The 17,528-nt window shown below is 41.7% G+C and overlaps 1 protein-coding gene and 1 long non-coding RNA gene across 9 annotated transcripts in view; one reads left to right on the forward strand and one right to left on the reverse strand.

Annotated features, from left to right (window-relative positions):
• SORCS1 (sortilin related VPS10 domain containing receptor 1) overlaps positions 1–17,528 on the reverse strand; it is a 496,054-nt gene that overhangs the window by 182,473 nt on the left and 296,053 nt on the right. For all 8 annotated transcript variants that reach the window (XM_081192000.1, XM_081192006.1, XM_081192004.1 and 5 more), the window contains exons 7-9: positions 14,123–14,241; positions 11,845–11,934; positions 3,173–3,352 (exon numbers count right to left, since the gene is read on the reverse strand). In XM_081192000.1, the coding sequence (XP_081048126.1) occupies positions 3,173–3,352; positions 11,845–11,934; positions 14,123–14,241 (389 nt within the window). The remainder of the gene's footprint in view (positions 1–3,172; positions 3,353–11,844; positions 11,935–14,122; positions 14,242–17,528) is intronic.
• The window catches only part of LOC308585912, a 77,607-nt gene that overhangs the window by 5,490 nt on the left and 54,589 nt on the right, over positions 1–17,528 (forward strand). The gene's annotated exons all lie outside the window — the stretch shown is intronic.

The following is a 17,528-nucleotide window of genomic DNA, read 5'->3' on the forward strand; positions in this document are numbered from 1 at the left end:
CTCTGCAGACAAACACCGGCTCCGTCGGCCAGTAAAGCGAAATGAGCACCCAACCCCAGAGTCATTCGTAACTGGACTTAACTGTCAGGGGTCCTTTAACTTTACCTTTTTTATTCCTGAATTCTAATCTTGTAGGAGTATAGGAGATTAGAAAAGGAACTATGGCAAACTATGGTAGTCATGATGAGGTTTTGCTGGCAGCTAGGAATTGCCATCACAGGCAGTGCTCTGTCTGTTGTTATCTCTTCATTGAATTCAGCTCACATGCCTGACAGCTCACACAGGTCAGAGGGAAGTGGCACAAAACAGCCATCTCCCAAACCACACTCACCAACCCCTTCGCATAGAAACCAGGATGGTTCTTGCACAAACTTCTGTTCTGGATCTTTCACAGAAGTTTCATTACTTTGTGGGGTTTGGAGCATGTTATTCTGGTATACCAGCTGAAGAAGAAGAAGAGGAGGAGGAGGAGGAGGAGGAGGAGGAGTTTGGATTTGATATCACACTTAATCACTACCCGAAGGAGTCTCAAAGCGGCTAAGAGGCTGAGAGACTTCAAAGAAGTATGACTAGCCCAAGGTCACCCAGCAGCTGCATGTGGAAGAGTGGAGACGAAAACCCGGTTCACCAGATTACGAGTCTACCGCGCTTAACCACTACACCACACTGGCTCTGAATAATGGCAACATTGTGTGGCAGCACTCCAAAAAATCCAAACCCAGGAAACTGCACCACCATAAATGGTAGAAAGGTCCTAAATGTATTTAAGGCTGACTTTGATGCTTTCTGTTTTCCATTGCATTTGTATTGTGTCTTTCAGATTGTAAACCTGTGGTCAGGAATTGTCTTAAAAAAATAATAATCAAAAAAATCCATTTCCACAGTAAATGTATTATTATTAGAGGTTGGAGAAGGCTGGCTGAGGACAATATGCTTTTTGACGAATACCCATGAGCATTTTTAGAACTGTCACCACCTTTCCCCACCCATGCAGCCTCTGATTCCCCCCCCCTCTATTTTCTACATCTTTCTAATCCATCCATGGATCCCCCCTTCCCTCCCTGCTATCTCTTCTTTATCTTCATTTACCTCTAAGCACTCATCATTCATTGCAATCCTGTTGGGAGACTTGCACTGGATGGCTTTCAGCTCATCCCCAGTCAGAACAATCAGATTGAAGGGAACGCTTTGTGCCAGCCTTGGTGTCAGCCAATATTCTTTCTATCTAGGCAATCAGCAGATACGACATGACCAGTCTGATCACATCAATTTCAATCCAGACTGCTATGAACTGTCAGCCTAATAATACAGAACCTTTTCATTCGATCCCTCCTCCTTCCCCCTCTTGGGATCTAGGACACTTTTACATAATGCAGTGAAACCACTCCTCAACCTGATGGTAATGGGAAGCAACAGCCTTTTCAACAGCCTGCCAAAGCTTGGGGTGGGGGAATTAATGGCGGGGGGGGGTTGGGGGGGAGAAAGAAAGAAATCATCCTCAGTGTGATCAGGAAATGACATGACTATTCCTTCCCAGTTTTGTCTGCTTTTAAACATTGCCCATTCAGGCTTCCTGGATGGTTGTGTCAAGGTGCTTACCTGTAAAAGATGTTCTAAGTCACATGCAAAAGTCAAAGTCAATCCACCTAGGGAATTTCACATTGAGGTAGACAGCACAGGGATTCTGCTTTTCGGTCTGTACCACATTTTTCTATAGAGCAGGGGTGGTCAGATGGAAACCTTGCACAATTTTGTCCAGCACCTGGTGGTTTTACTCAAAGCTTGGCAAAACGTTTGCCCCCAGTCTCACTCCTAAGTCAAACGTGTTTCAAAATGGTAACAGTTGGAGATAGTGTACCCTTTGACTTTGGAGTCTTGATGCAGTTCCTGAGTGCAAGTTCTCAGTAACTGAACATTCCTGACTATGAGGTGGAACTTACTCTGTTATATAGACTGGCTGTCCACATAAAGGATAGTTGATATGGAAGAATGCAGAAGTCCAAGGCTATTGTCTAGAAAGGAGAGTGGTCCTCAAAAGTGAGAGGCTCAGTTCGACTGGAATTTTGTACATGCCCTGGGACTATGAGGTTATTTTGGATTTGCTCAAAGCAATGCGTTTAGCACTACTGCAGGTAATCAGACGGAGATACAGCAGTCCAAGTTAAGTATACTTCTCTCAGGGGAAGTTCCTATCATTCCCACCAAATATTCTCTCCATAGTCACTGCTATGCAGGGGATTTTTCTTGCAATACCCAATATGCACAATTATGATTATGAAAGTGCAAGCCTAATCAGTCCCCATAATTTCTATCCTATATAATGCAAGCAGGCACCCATATTTAGCTTTCATTAACTCAGGTCAGTAATGGATGCAGCCTCTTGCAAGCATCTCCCCATGGGTAATTGGTCCATATTGATGTTTCTTGGTAAATATCTTCACATTTCCTCATAAGGGGCGTGTCAGTCACCTGACTGCAAGTTCTGATTGTCCAGAGACCCCTTGTAACTTCCTGTCTTCTTTCTAGTGGGAAAATTACATTGTGAAATCTACTGGCAGATCGCTCTTTGGGCAATATCCAGCTAAACTATTTTTCTAGATACCACCCAATGTCATTTATTGATCTTGTTTTATCCAGCCCTGTCCTTAACGAAATCACCCTTTGTATTGGAGCTAATGCCTCTCTAATTTCTATAGCTGTGTACTTCTCAGTCCCCATTTTGTTCAGTATTCTGCTCAAGGGACAGCTCCACTTTGTTAAGCTTTCTGCAATCCTCCACAAGGGTGTTCCATGCTGCTCTTTTCCAAGGCTGCTCCAACTCCAAAGATGCCTGCAGGAGTCAGAATTCTTCTTCAGCCCAGACAGAAACTTGTCTCCTTTCCTTTTTAGAATCTATGCCAGAGAGATCCCTGAACCTAGCTGTGACTGTGCACCCTCAAGTCTTGGTGAAACTCAGGATACTGCTTCTCTTTAGCACCTCTTCACTGGGAAAGGTAGTTACGAGTGGAGATGAATGTGGCCCTTGTGCGATATGATTTACCCAACTCTTGTGAGAAAGAGAACACATTCTGAACCCACAGAAACGTCCAGCTACACTGGGCATCCCAGCCTTAGTGGGGGATTTTTGTGTGTGCATAAACTGGAGGTGACAATGTGCCCTATCGTCACATACCTCATAGAGGTCTATCATCACATTGCCCTCCAGGTCTCGGCTGCTCTTGACATTTTCCAAAGCCAGGGTGAAGTAGACCCCTCGGGTATCAGAGATGTAGAGATTATATGTATCGTTCTGGTTCCATTCCTGGACTGCAGCAAACACCTGATTCTCATCAGTGCTGATGACGTGCATGTCCTGGGGGAGAAAGCACAGAGAGAAGCATCATTGTCGGGCATCTCACTTGTCTCTGCTCCAAGGGCAAGGCAGAGTAAGCCTCGTGGAGGAAGGCAGAGATTCATTATGAAGTCTAATCAGAAACCAAAGTCAATCTACTTGCATGTGCACATGCATATTTTACACATTCTCTCTTATTCAGATATATGCACAGTAATAATGAATTGAGGACACATTAAGTGAACATTTACACTGGTGATGGTATTGTACAGTAGCAATGGAGGATGAGTGTATTAAAAGAAACGTAGAATATTAATTCCTTTCTGTCCTTCAACAGTGTGAGAAAATTCTTCAATTAGGAACCACTGTTCATTATGGTAAAGGAAATGCCATAGGCTAGGGATTCTCAAACTTTCTATGTCCAGGGTCCTTTTGCGAGCTGGTTCACTCACAAAATGGTGGTGCAAGAGCAGAGTCAGCAACAACATGGAGGTGGCAACTGCCGTAACCAGCAGTAGGTTACTAACATTATTTTCTCTTGATGGGACCTAATTGGTCTTTGGGAAATTGCTAAAATCTTTGCCACAGTGATTTCCCAGTGGAGACAAGTTATATACTTCAGCTTTCCTCAAGTTAATAGGATGCATTGTTTCTGGAGATAGTCTAACTCACCCTCCCCAATTTAAGCAGAATTTGCTGATTCAGAAGATCTAGAGGGTAGAAGTCGTCAAAAATTAGACACCCTATGCCTGCATGCCTCTCACAGTATTATTACTAATATTATTCTCCCCCCCCACTTCTCATTTTCCTTTCATATATAATTTCAAACCTAGCCCTACCTCTAAACAACCAATTTCCTCCATCCCTCCTCTTGGTGCCTTTTACATTCATTTCTTCCTAAAATGGCTTCCCTCTTTTACAACCTTCTTCTCTGTTCTGAGATTATTAATACAACTTTAAAAATATTGACTTTGTATCTCCCATATACACCCCCCATTGTATTTCCTGCAATGTCCCCACCAGTTGTTCTGCCTCAGTGGAGGGAAGAGAAGCTTCATGCCTCAGCAGGAGACTGAGCAGGAATAAAGGATGAGCAGGGTGTAGGTATACACAAATGTGACATGGAGGAGCCAGAAGACTCTACAGCAGTCCCAAAGGCTTCTGATTTTCCTCTCCCTTGGTCTATGCAACCCTTTTGCTTCCCTCCTTGCCATTCTCTCTCTTTCCTCACACTCAGCCAGCCACATTGCTCATATCCGCTCTTTCCTTTCCTTTCCCCTCCCCCAACTTTGCATGCTATAGCTTCACTTGCTAACTAACTGCTGCTCCTAGTCATGCCTATGTAGTGTGCATGTGTGGGGAACTGCTGCCTCTAGAGTCAGTTAAACCTAAAGGCTAATGCACTACTAGGGGGCAGGCTGCAACACTAGGGCCTGGCTGGAGGTTCCTGGGCCACATTTTGAGCAATGCTACATAGGCAGTCAAGTAATCATGTGCTTATCCCTGTAATACCATACTCAAACCTAGATATGTAGGGAAAGGGGATCTGTGCATCATTCCAGGTGAATTAAAACAGTAGGGATGATGATGATTTCAACGAGGTTGCATTCTAGCATCCACTTGCAGACTGGACACAATGGTGCTTCCTTATGAGTAAGCATGTACAGGACTGGGTTGCACATGACCAAGTAATTGTGAAATCTGTAAATCCAGCAGTGTCAAAGAAGCATATTAAATGTACTTGAGAATTCTTTAAATGTCTGACTTTCTAAGCTCCTTTTTTTAAAAAAAGTGTTTGCTGTTAAAATAAAATGTGCAGATCAGATTAACTGTTGTGCTGCTTCAGTCCCCTATTGGTTATGCGGATACTTACAAAGCAATGTCTTTAATTTCTTGTACTATTGTACCTCATAAAGATTTTTGCAGGAAAGCCCCCCAAACTACGGTAGCATTTTGCTGTTCCAAGACATACAAGTCTGTCCTCGGTGTCTAATTAATACGTATCTGCATTTTTAACACAGATGACCTTAACCTATTTTTCTAGCAGCTCAAACATTAACAAATAAATGATGACTAAAAATCCAGAAATAAAAATCTTTCCATGGAACAATTAAAGGAAAAAGAGAAAATAAGACTTGCATCATTGAACTAGTTGCCACAAAGCTCTTTATCTACATTTACTGGCATCCAAACTTCTATTGGATACTGCAATTGGTTAAACCCAGTCAGCCCTCCCAACTATAGGATTAACGGTGCAGAGCTTTGTGGCCAGGGGGCACAGCTATTAAGCAGGTGCCTCTTGTTAGAAATCTCCTTCTAGACTTTTGCCTCCATTATTCAGATTTGATTGGCAGCCTGCCATTCAAATTCCAGCTTGGATTGATCAGATGTCATTGCCTGGTTTAGGAATAGCCAACCTGACATTTTTAAAATAGTCATCTGTTAACACAGGGTTTGGAGACTGGAATGACAAATGCATGAGGAGAGAGCCTCGTAGGCATGCCAGTTCAGTATTCATAACTTGCAGATAACCAGGCGGCTTCTTCCACTCTGTATTCAGACAGGAGATATTTTGTATTCTTGGTTGCTTTGAGTAAACATTGTGGTTCCCCACCCCGCCATTCCTCCCTCCCTTCTTTATTCAGTCTATATATTGCCAGACTGAGGAATTGTCAGCAAACTTGTCGTGTGCAACAAATACCACTCAGATGCACCACATAATGCGTCCCTTCTTCTTTGTGTCAGACACAGTAATTCGCCTGTTATTTCTACTGGGTAAATCATACCATGAAACAATCTTCCTGCTGACAAAGAGAAGCTAAATACAGGGGGATGGAGAGGGAAGTTGTACCACCACCATCCTTTTCCATGGGAAATAAAGACACCTCTTGCCTTTGGAAAGAACAGGAGGGAATGCTCTCTTCCAATTAGTGAATGCCCCCTGACACTGGCCGTGACACCTTTCCCATACATCTGCCTACAAAAGCATCAAAACACCAGCCTTCAGAATTCCCCAGTCTGTATCACTGCAGGATAGTCAGCATTAAGATGCAGCCCATCTGTCTGGCCTTTATACCTTATGTCTTTACAGGGAAAGAACGGCATTATGCACATGACTTTGTTTGGGTGAATGTGAAGGGCTAAAGGTCAATGCTTTCAGAATTGCCAAGATGCTGCAAGTGCCCTTTTCTCAGCTGACCAGGGGATCTTGGCCTTTTGGCAGATTTAATGGCATAAATGCAATATCTGATTTGTTATCTTGATTGAAGATGCTGTCCGCTATTTTATAGTGTGCATTGCTGGGTTTCCCTCCCCGCTCTATAGGGTGCTAGGTCCTGTTGACCTGCTAGCTCAATGATTAAAAATGAATGAGGAGCACAGAGTCTTTCCACCATCACAGAACCTGGGACCATAAAAATGATCTGGAGGGATAGCAAAGTTCAGAAAGATGAGAGGGGCATAGGCTGGAGACTCAAAATGCAGAACTACCCAACAAGGATAAACATGCTTGAATGACAGTAGAGAAAGGCAGGTATTAGGAGTGAAATTGTATATTGTGGTAGATTCATTTACAATGTACTCAGTCTCAATTCATCACATTGCTACCTAGGTAGAGCAATTATATCTGGTTGGTGGCTCTGTAAACAATGCACAGAATCATGCATCACTTCTATCCTTTAAAAAAACAACCTATTAACGAAATCCAATTTTTCTTATCAGTTGTAGATGAACGGCTACATTTTCTGTTTTAAACTGCAGTTTTGAGGTGTTCATGAATTCACAGTATGAAAGGTAATGATGGACAAATTACTTGTCTACAATTATCCCCCCCTAAAATTTGTAGCTTTGGGGGAATGTTGACCACACTGTTGACCACCCAGTACAATCTGATTGCATTCCACAGCCCTCTGAAACATGCAGGAGTTTCACAGCAGCTGGACAGATGTGGAAGGCTTCTCTGAGATTAGAAAAGCTGGGCATCACTTTTCCTAAGAAATAGCTTGTGAGGGTGCAAACATTTCACACACTGCACTAATAAGTGTGCTTAATCAACGGGCATAAGATATATATCTCTCTACGTAGAAGAAGAAGAGAATAATAGATTCCATAGGTTAATCTATCTTCCTTTCACCAGGCTGGAGTGCTGAATGTTATATAAGCACAGGAACAAGAGGCAGGCTCATTGCCTTATAACCAGCCATAAAGAACAGCAACAGCAACAATCTACTAAGTGCCTTAAAGAACCCCAAAGCACTTCACAATGGCTGTGTTAAAAAGAACAAAAAAACTAATCTAAGAAGTACAGTACTATAAGAAATGGGAAGAGAAACAAAAGCAGAGGAAAGGAGAAAGAGAGGAGAAACAGAGAGCAAAGGCTTATCTTATCTAGAGGATGAGTCTCACAACCTTTTTAAGGGTCTGTCCAATACTCCTAGAATCTGTTTCCTGTCTGGGGCAGTGGACTAAGCTGAGATTTAGCACTCAGGACACAAGAAAGTAGCAGGGTAAAACTGGCCACACTGAAGATCAGACGTTGCTGGCCTGGTAGGGCAGAGCCACAACAATAGCCTCCAGAGAGCAGTGTTGCTGCTGCTCATTGGATGGAGGAGGGAAGAGGTGGAAGTGAGGTCTTAACTGTGCAAAGGCACTGGTGAGAGTGCCGGATTGGGCTTCACTGTGTGTCTGCACAGCAAGTCCTCATCACAGACTCATCACTCCTGGTAAATGGCAGGATGCTGCAGCTCTGTCCCATCAGGAAAACTGCTGCTGGTTAACACAGATCGTAAGAGAGGCACCTATTCATTATGGTAAGAATATTCAGATGCTATCCTCCCAGCCCCAGACTTTTTCTAATGAAAAAGTCAACAATACATATCCATAAAATTGGGCCAGCCCAGACCCTGGCAAAGGAAAGTTCCATGCCTAAGGCATTGTAATCACTGGCAAACACTTTTGCGCCGATTAACGTCCATCAAAGTTTATGGGAAGAGTTTCATCCCAGGCATTAAAATTAGAGCTTGGAGTTCACCTAAATACCTTATATCTTCCATCAATCTATTTTCCATCCACTCATTTTGTATCTCTAAAATTCAATATAAATATGCATACTTGGCGACAGAAGCATAATTATAAAGCAGCTTTAACAAAATGCTGCAGGTAGAGAATGTTTTGCAAATAACATAGTTGACTGCTGTAATGATGGACCACTAGAGTTGGTCCACATACAGACCTGCTGGATTAATTTTGTTCTATCTTTTAACGTTTGGTTGAATTATGCCTGGGCCATTTGTATTATTTGCCACAACAATGGTCTGATAGTATATTAATTTGTCTGATCTATGTCCCTAGAGAAATTCCAGATACGTGCTTTGTCCGATAGGCACAGTGTTTGTGGAGGTGATAGAAACACTCACAAAGCAATATGCTGGAAACCAAATATACCAGTCATTATGCTGATCACAACTGATTCAAAATCACTAGCACAAAAAGAGTAACAATAGTGCAAAGCCATCTACAGTTGTGCCAAACTGATAAACTGTTCCTCTTCTATGAAATTTGCAGGTCTCTTCTATGTTTAATATGAATCATTCTCACTATCGCAGCATCAGAGGCACATGATTTTACCATTTATTTTCACCCAAAGCAGCAGAAACATCAAGGTGGGGAATCTAGTGATCGAGCCACTTTGTCTGGGTACCAAAATTCCACAAGCTACTGTGGTCTCTAAGAAAAGCTTTACGCGCCATTGATTTTATTTGGGCAGAGTAATTGAGCTGAAAGAGATTAAAGTCTCTCTAGTCATAAAGGACCTTGCTTGTTTCATTTCCTTTTGACTGTGCTGCGCTTTGTTCATTTTTAATAAAGGCAGCCACCTGCTTTGATAACAGCATCCTCAACATGCCTTTGCCACTGTAGCTCTGTGCATACAGATTTAGATGTTCACCCTTTGAAGATATTGTGAGATTGTAATGAAGCACCTTGTTGCCTTAAATATCACCCTGTCGGTGGATTCAACAACATCTGTGTCTTGTGCTGGGGGACAGGAAGGCCTCTTGGGGCTTGTTAAGCCAACTGACATCCGAAATCAGTGGAAGCTGCTTGGGAACTATTTAATATGAGCAATTTCTACAAGGAATGGGAGAAGCTAATATATATGCTCTGTCCAATAACAGGATCTATCCTAAAAATATGAATCCAGCTAGAAAGCCAAGGGGAATCCTTAAAAAGGAACAGACTCACAACATATACAGGAAAGGTGTTCATTGCTACTTCCAACTTTTCTGCCTGTTCTCCACAAATATAACTGGCTGTATAGCTAGCTGGGATGGGTGAATCTGCCAATTTTGGTTTCTCTCAGTCCCCACCCCAACTCCATCACTTTTCTTAAGTTCAGTTCTCCACATTTCCACAACAATTATTATTATTATTATTATTATTATTATTATTATTATTATTATTAAGTCCTCATGGTAATTCATCAGCATTTTTACATATTGTGTTTAATAGGCAATTTCTCCACAAAAAGAATTGTACATCTTTTAAAGTCATGTAAAATAGTAAGTAAAGACAGTAATTAGCAATCATCCGTGGTTCCCATCGCTAGTGAAACTATGTGCAAGTCTATGCAACTGCTTTAGAACAAAATACTCCTCTTATACTTGCATTGGCATCATCCCCTTTCATGCACTCCTGTCAGGGAACTGCCATCGGCTCAGGGGGGAGAGGGGAAAAGCCAGATGGATTACAGAGAGCCCCCAAAGATCGTGGGAAGCAGCTCCTCCTCAGCGGAGGCGAGTAACCATGCCTCCAGTGGAGAGGAGCTTCAGGGCTCGGAGGAGGCAAGGCGGTGCCAGGACACCTTGCCTGGGCAAAGAAACTACTTTGCTGGGGAAGGTTTAAGGACCGCCCACTCACGGATTCTGCCAGTGAATGAGCCAGCCATGGGAGAGTGGCGCTCTGGACAGATAAAGTTTATTTTGGCATCAAAAGCAAGGCTTCACAGCCGAGCAGGGAGGCATTTGCCTGCTTGCTCTCGAGCAACCCCTTGGAACCCTAATAGCTCCCTTTATCAACGTTTAGATTTTGCAATGCCTGCATAACTGACCTGCTTTTTTGCTTATATGTTAGATATCAGGGCCCACTGGAGTCAGAAACAAATGGTATGGACCAATTAGGCCAACAGGCAGAATCTGGAACAGGCAGATATGGGACCAAGAGCTAGAGACAGATAACATAGTTTTAAGATGGACTGGTGGTTTTCAGGTGTGGTAAGGAGGTGGGTAAGTAAAATCTGCAGCAACTGGTGCTGGGAATAAAGTCTCTGGGCTGCCAAAGTCCCCAATTTGAGGCCCCTGGTGTGTTGTTTGTTGTTGTTGTTATATTTCTTACCCACCCCTCATCATGAGGTTCCCTGGGGAGGGCAGTTACAACAATTTAAAAATGCAGTATTAGTTAAAATAATCTAAAATAAAATAAGGAATCAATTAAAGCAAATTGAATTACATTATATTGCAAAACACCATTATTTACTTATTACATGTGTATTTTGCCTTTCCTCCATGGAGTTCAAAGTGTTATACAGTATTATGGTTCTCCTCTGTCCTCACATCAACCCTGTGCAGTACATTAGGCCAAGAGACAGTAATTGGCCAAAGGTAGCCCAGTGTGTTTGTGGCTGAATGGTTATTTGAAACCTCGTGTTCCCAAGCCTTATGGTGAAGGAAAGGTAAGAAATCAAATTTTAAAAACAACAACAAATAAATAAAAGTGAGAGTCAAGGGTGCTGACATTTCCATAGGGAGATATCTCAGTGTCATTTCCTGAACAAAGAGACCACGAACCATTGCATACTGAAAAGCTGGCAAAGGAATTTCATAGGCCATATTTCCAGCTTGTGACATAATGGAACAAATTGGTTTGTATGAAGGACAGCAGTCCTTAATAATTTCCCTGTCCCTCGAGTTTTGATTGTGTAGTGGTTTAAAATCAAGTTCTAAGTGAAATTTGCTTCCTCCTGACTGGCATATTTTACATGGGCTTTCTACAAGTTTTAGCTCCAGAAGGCAGTGATATCCTTTTAGGTTCCACTGCTTCATTGTTCTTAATTAGGGAAGATGTGAAGCCAACACACAAAGGCGCTTTGTTCTTTAATCCCCATTAAGTTACACTAATAAAGCAAAATGTGGGAGCTACTGGCACAAAGAAAAAGGAAAAACATTTTAAGAGAAAACCACAGATGTCAGTAATGATTAAAATGAAACACTAATTAGTAATTTCCACCAACTCAAAAGTCAATCTGCATTTTGAATGGATGTCCTTGGCTAGCTGTAATATTGACCTTAATGGATGGGGTTGTTTTTCCCCCTGCTTGGATATTTTCTTTAGTAGGAATCAGGTCTGAGTGCAAATTAAACCAATTCTGAAGTTGCTGCTGAAAAGCAGTAATGCTAGTCTGCTGGTCAAACCCGTGAAGTGAAAGTGCATGCATGAATATCCTGAGCATAAGAGTTTACCTTTGGCAAAGCATACTTAGGAAGCCTCATCTGCGCAAATGCATTTCTCCGATAGGACACGTAGTAATGAGGCCGGCCTCCTGATGTCAGCTGCAACATATAACATAGTTTTCTTTTATTATCAAGGTTATTATCATCACTGTTTCATTTTTCCAAAGGCAGGGAGAAAATAATAGGCAAGCTGGAAAGGGGAATGCAATTGCGGCAGTGACAGCTCAAAAATGGGACTGCAGTTACAGCAGGAGACAAAATAGGCATCATTCAGATTGTCAGCAGTGAAAACTGACAGCGTTAAGTGGCCTAACCTATTCAGATTGCTTGTACAGAAAGACAAAAGGGCACAGGAAAAGCTGCAAATATAAGTGCCTAGAAGCAGCCTTCTGAATCCTCATTTGAGCATGCAGCATTTGTAATCCTCGTGTCGGGGGTAGTTGTTCTTAGTTTCTAACAATCAGGACTTGAGAGTATAATGACACAACCTTTTATGTTTGTGTCAACTTTGGGAAAACTCCCCGCCCCCTTCAAACCCAAGACCAGATTGAAAGTTTTGGTCAGCTGTCTCAAGTGCTCTGAATTTTGCAGAGTGCTTAACACTTATTGTTACATGTTTCAAAGCAATCTGTGTTTTCAACACCTGAATGAATGAATGAAACTTAATTTCTTCTAAACTACAAAGGAAAGCTAGCTGCAACTAAGCCATGGGTAGGTAAACTAAGGCCTGGGGGCAGGATCCGGCCTAATCGCCTTCTAAATCTGGCCCACGGACGGTCCAGGAATCAGCGTGTTTTTACATGAGTAGAATGTGTGCTTTTATTTAGAATGTATTTCTGGGTTATTTGTGGGGCATAGGAATTCGTTCATTTCCCCCCTCCAAAATATAGTCCAGCCCCCCACATGGTCTAAGGGACAGTGGACCAGCGCCCTGCTGAAAAAAATTGCTGACCCCTGAACTAAGCCAATGAAACAGACTGTCCCCTCAAAATTGGTTTAGGACAAAACAAAAGTGACACTCAGTAGCTTACACTGAGTAACATGAGTAAAAATAAATGGTCATCATCATACATTAACAACAAGGGTGATGACTGCCATATTAAATAGAATCAGCAGTGGGTTATTGTTTTTCCCAGGAGTACAAAAGGGTATTCAATACCGGCAGCTCTTTTTGTTGTTAAAAAGTGTGGCACTTACTTTAACAACTTCATTGTGAGTACCGGCACCTATTTTTCTAGAAAAAGCACCGAATATCAGCTTAGTCTAAGCTTAACAGTGTGGCCTTTATAAACCACACAATAGACTTAACTATGCAATGCAATGCAATGCAATGTAATGTGTACTTTTGTTTGATTATGTAACAGGCAATGGAATTTACACTTTTAACAGTATGGGTAACAATGGATGACACTTGGTAAATTTGTTGTGGAAGAAAAAAGCAATACAATGTATATGTGCTCTTTTAATAGACAGGAGGGCTGGCAAAAGTTCTTCTTTGGGTGGGCAGGTACTATGGGGGAGTCAAATTCTGCTTACCCTTATAGCTGGGAGAGACAAGTAAGACAGTATGGCAATACAGCCGCGACTCCCAGTATAATCCCAGGTCAGAAATCAGAGACCTCAGAACCTCATGAAATAGTTGGAAGCCAGATAATTTATAGCACATCTCCACTCTGCTTGCGTTTTATTTCCTTTCTCTTTGTTATGAAATGGACAGCAGCAGGAGGATAATGAAACCTGAAACTGTTCAGATATATTCTCTGGCTTTCACCTGGAACACAGCTCAGCTGAATATATCTCATCTTCATCCTTTTCGCAATAATCATAGCCCATGCATGACAATCATGCCTGATTACTCCTCTCAAGTACTCCCCTTCCATCTCTCTCCCTTACCCCTTACACTCTGAGCTCAAACTAATAGAAAAAACTTGATTGTTCTGTTGCAATTGTGATATCAGAATCTGGCATACAAACTTAAAAACCTGGTGAGATGGAAGGATGCTCTTGGAATAAAATATGAGGTTGGCTGATTAGCGAGGTAGATTATTGCGGTACACATTGTGCACACTCCAGGCAAAACCCCTCATGACCCCCGTGTTGATAAGGTACTTGAGGTAGAGGCAGAAGGAAACAATTAGCATCCCGATGGGACCAATGCTTGGCTTCGATGCACTGAAATGGAGCATTCATGCAATCTGTTTTGTTGCAAGTGTGAGGGAAGGCAGATTAAAATTCAAGGAAGGAGGACAAATGATTTGCAATCAATCAGTGGAAAAGCTGTTCAAACCTGAACAAACACATAATCATCCTGGACAATGAGGGAGTCAGAGTCAATGTATCCTGGAAAAGGTTTACTTCTTATAGCTTCAGAGCAGTTTTGCATCCTGCAGGTGATGTACTGTGCATCTGAAATCACAAAAACAACAACAATGCCTTTAGCGGCTGAATACTCGCAACTTCACAATGAAATATGTTCCAAATATGCTTTCATCCTTGCAATAAATTGATGCCCTTAACTAAGATTCATCAATGTAGTTCAGAAAATAGAAGTAAAGGAATGAATTGCTCCCTCCGCACTTGCCACTATTAGCCTACTTCTAACTGGTGGTGATGGAAAGTCTGGATAGCCAGGGTGACTTTGCTAGACATGGAAGAGATACTGGAAAAAGAAAAGAGAAAAAACTGACACAGTGTGGTCAGAACAGCCTGTGCAGGAAACTGGAATCTCTATAATTGTTCTCCCTGCAGCCCTTCCCTACTCTAAAGATATTTCACAGTCACTGAAGTCTTTCTAGTTTCCATCCAAATTATTAAGTTGTTTTACCAAAGCAAAAAGTCCAAATTCACCTTAAAATTCTATAAGCATGTTTCTGGAGGTTTTCCTTCCTTGTCAAGTCAACTCTAAGGGTTTGGGAGGGAACAGAGGTATGTGGTGGAGCAACTAGTGGCCATGATAGGCTGATTTAGGCCCAACATTTCCAGTGCTTTTCTCCATGGCAAAGAAAAGTAGGTATTCTTGTGTGGATGACTTTGAAAGTGGATGCATGTTTTTCCCGTGTACATGCAACCCCTTTATAGAATTAAGCCTACACAACAATCCATCTCACAGTTGTCCTCTACTCTTCCATACTGCAGGAAGCAACTGAGTAGGGTGACTAGCAGGCATCCTCTATTTAAAGTGCAGTTGAAAGATAAAGAATCCTAAGATGTGGTCTTAGACAGTTAGCACCTGGAGTGCAGAGGTCACCTGTTCACAGTCTTCCTCACAATGTACTGTGTAGCATTTCTATTTAAAGTATAGCCATTCTTTCTAAATCTGCATTCCCCATTCCTACCACTACTCATTTAGTTGGCAAAAGAAAACAGCTAGGAACTTTTATTAAATTGTTTTAAAAGGTATCTAAAAATAGTTTCAAGAAACACAGGACTCACTTAGGAAATACATGCAAGGCAGCAGACCCTCAAGCCTCTTTCAGAAAGAAAACATGTACAACTACTAGTACTTGAAAGGAAAGAATTAGCACAGTCATATCCAATATCAACAGTGAGGAACATGAATGACTGAGCAAGGGAATACAGCTACACGCATATAGTTAGAACATCACAGTGAATTCCTGAGTGCTGTATCTTGATGGCAATCTACGTTTACTTGAAGGAAAGAAAATGGTGATGGGAAAGAAAACGGAAGAGGAAATGAGTTTTGAAAATACTGTCTTTCCCCTCTGCAACAATGGGCAGCTGATTATGTAAACAATAAGTCCCTCTGCTTCATTATTTTCTCCCTAGAAAACTGCATAATCACCACAGGGACAAAGTAGCATTCTAAACCACAGTGTTTAGCTCCCTTTGTGTATAAAAATTAATAGCAATAACTCATTAGCGCCTCAGGGATGGAAACAAAGTTTTAGTTTGGTTTGCATATGAATGCAAAACTATCTAATTTGAACTTCCCCAAACAGTCTGTAAACAGAAATGCAACAAACATTTGAAATTCGCAGGTCTCTGAAATTTGTGATGCAGTTCCCTAACCATATAATATATATAAAAGAGCATTTATAAGAGAACCGTGTGCCTCAAAACATGTGTATTAGTGAAACTAACATATAAAAATGCATCATGTTGGGCAAAATTGCTTTCCTATACATGCATATGAAGTAAAATCCACGTACAATAATGTGTATTAGGGAAAATCTGAACTCAAAGTGGCAAAACTGAATTTCAGATTGGAAAAATGAGAAACTGGGAGAAACTAAAAATGACAGATTCATCCATCTGTACTCACTCATAGCCTCAGTTCATTGAACTCTTTCCCACATTAAGAGATTGACCATGGCATGACATTTTGGGAATAAAAACACTCTGTTCCACTGTATTTCTAGCACCCCCCTTCCCCAAATAGCCATATGTTGGTTTCAAACCAAGGAGTGCTCCATATTATATTTAGCTGCTATATTGCCTGAATGTGGGAAACATACACACACATACCTTGCTATGCATATATAATGTGAATATGCTGATGGGAGCCTCAAGCTGCCCTGGTTCCTGGCTGTCTGAATACATAGTGACCATGAAATCAAATGGGTCTGTCTCATACATTATGAGGCACAGAGCACACTCATGCACAGTGCATCTTGATGTATGTTCACTGAGATATTTGTGCACATAACTGCAGCCTCTGTTGCAATTGGTCTCAAATATGTTGTTTTTGTAAAACACATAAGAATATAAGAAAGTTCTGCCAAATCAGATAAAAACACTTTAGTTCAAGGATGGCTAACTCACAGCTTGAGTGTCTTATCTGGCTTTCTTTTATCCCATGCGTAGGCAAACTAAGGACTGGGGGCCAGGTCCTTTTATTTAAAATGCATCTCTGGGTTATTTGTGGGGCATAGGAATTTGTTCATTCCCCCCCCCCCAAAATATAGTCCGGCCCCCCACAAGATCTGAGGGACAGTAGACCAGCCCCCTGCTGAAAAAGTTTGCTGTCTTATCCCATTCCCCTCACCTTGCAAGATCCTATCAATTATGGCCATGGTGACAAAAGTAGACATGGCACTTTGGTGGCTGGAGAATTTTCAAACTCTCTGCCTGCCCAGCAGTCTGGTGGGGATGTAAATTGCCCCCCTCTGCTGTCATCAGATTGATCATTTGCTAAGCATGGAGGTTGAACAACTCAATTCTCTGTTAATCTGTGCAGATTAGATGGAGAGGGCGACTGTATTCTGTATATGACTTTGTCACAACCAGTCTTAGTCACATCTGCTGCTGGCAGGGGTGGTCAAGGTTGAAAGTGATGTTTGGGCTAAAGAAAGTTTGGCCCAAAGTTTGTCTGTTTCCAGGGGTGGCATGCAACCATTATGACTCGAAGACAACCATGGACAGCCTTATCTTCCATGACTTTGTCTATTGTCCTTTCAGTGCTATTTAAGTCCATGACTATCACAATGAGGAAAGTGAGACAGCAAAGAAGAAAAAGAAAAAAAGGACTCAATACAAGGATTTTTAGATATTGCATTTTTACAGCTCTTTTTCAATAATTATTTCCTCTTGAGCTAGGGTAGTAGTGTTCATTGAGACACAATTCAACAACAGGTACTCTCTTGGCATGCAATCCATGAGGATTTTTTATTTACCCAGTTACACAGGAAGCACCTCATCACTTACAGTTAATTCATGTCAATTAATATATCCCA

The sequence above is a fragment of the Podarcis bocagei genome (genome assembly GCF_964188305.1).
Source record: "Podarcis bocagei genome assembly, chromosome: 4".
In the NCBI taxonomy this organism is placed as follows: Eukaryota; Metazoa; Chordata; class Lepidosauria; order Squamata; family Lacertidae; genus Podarcis; species Podarcis bocagei.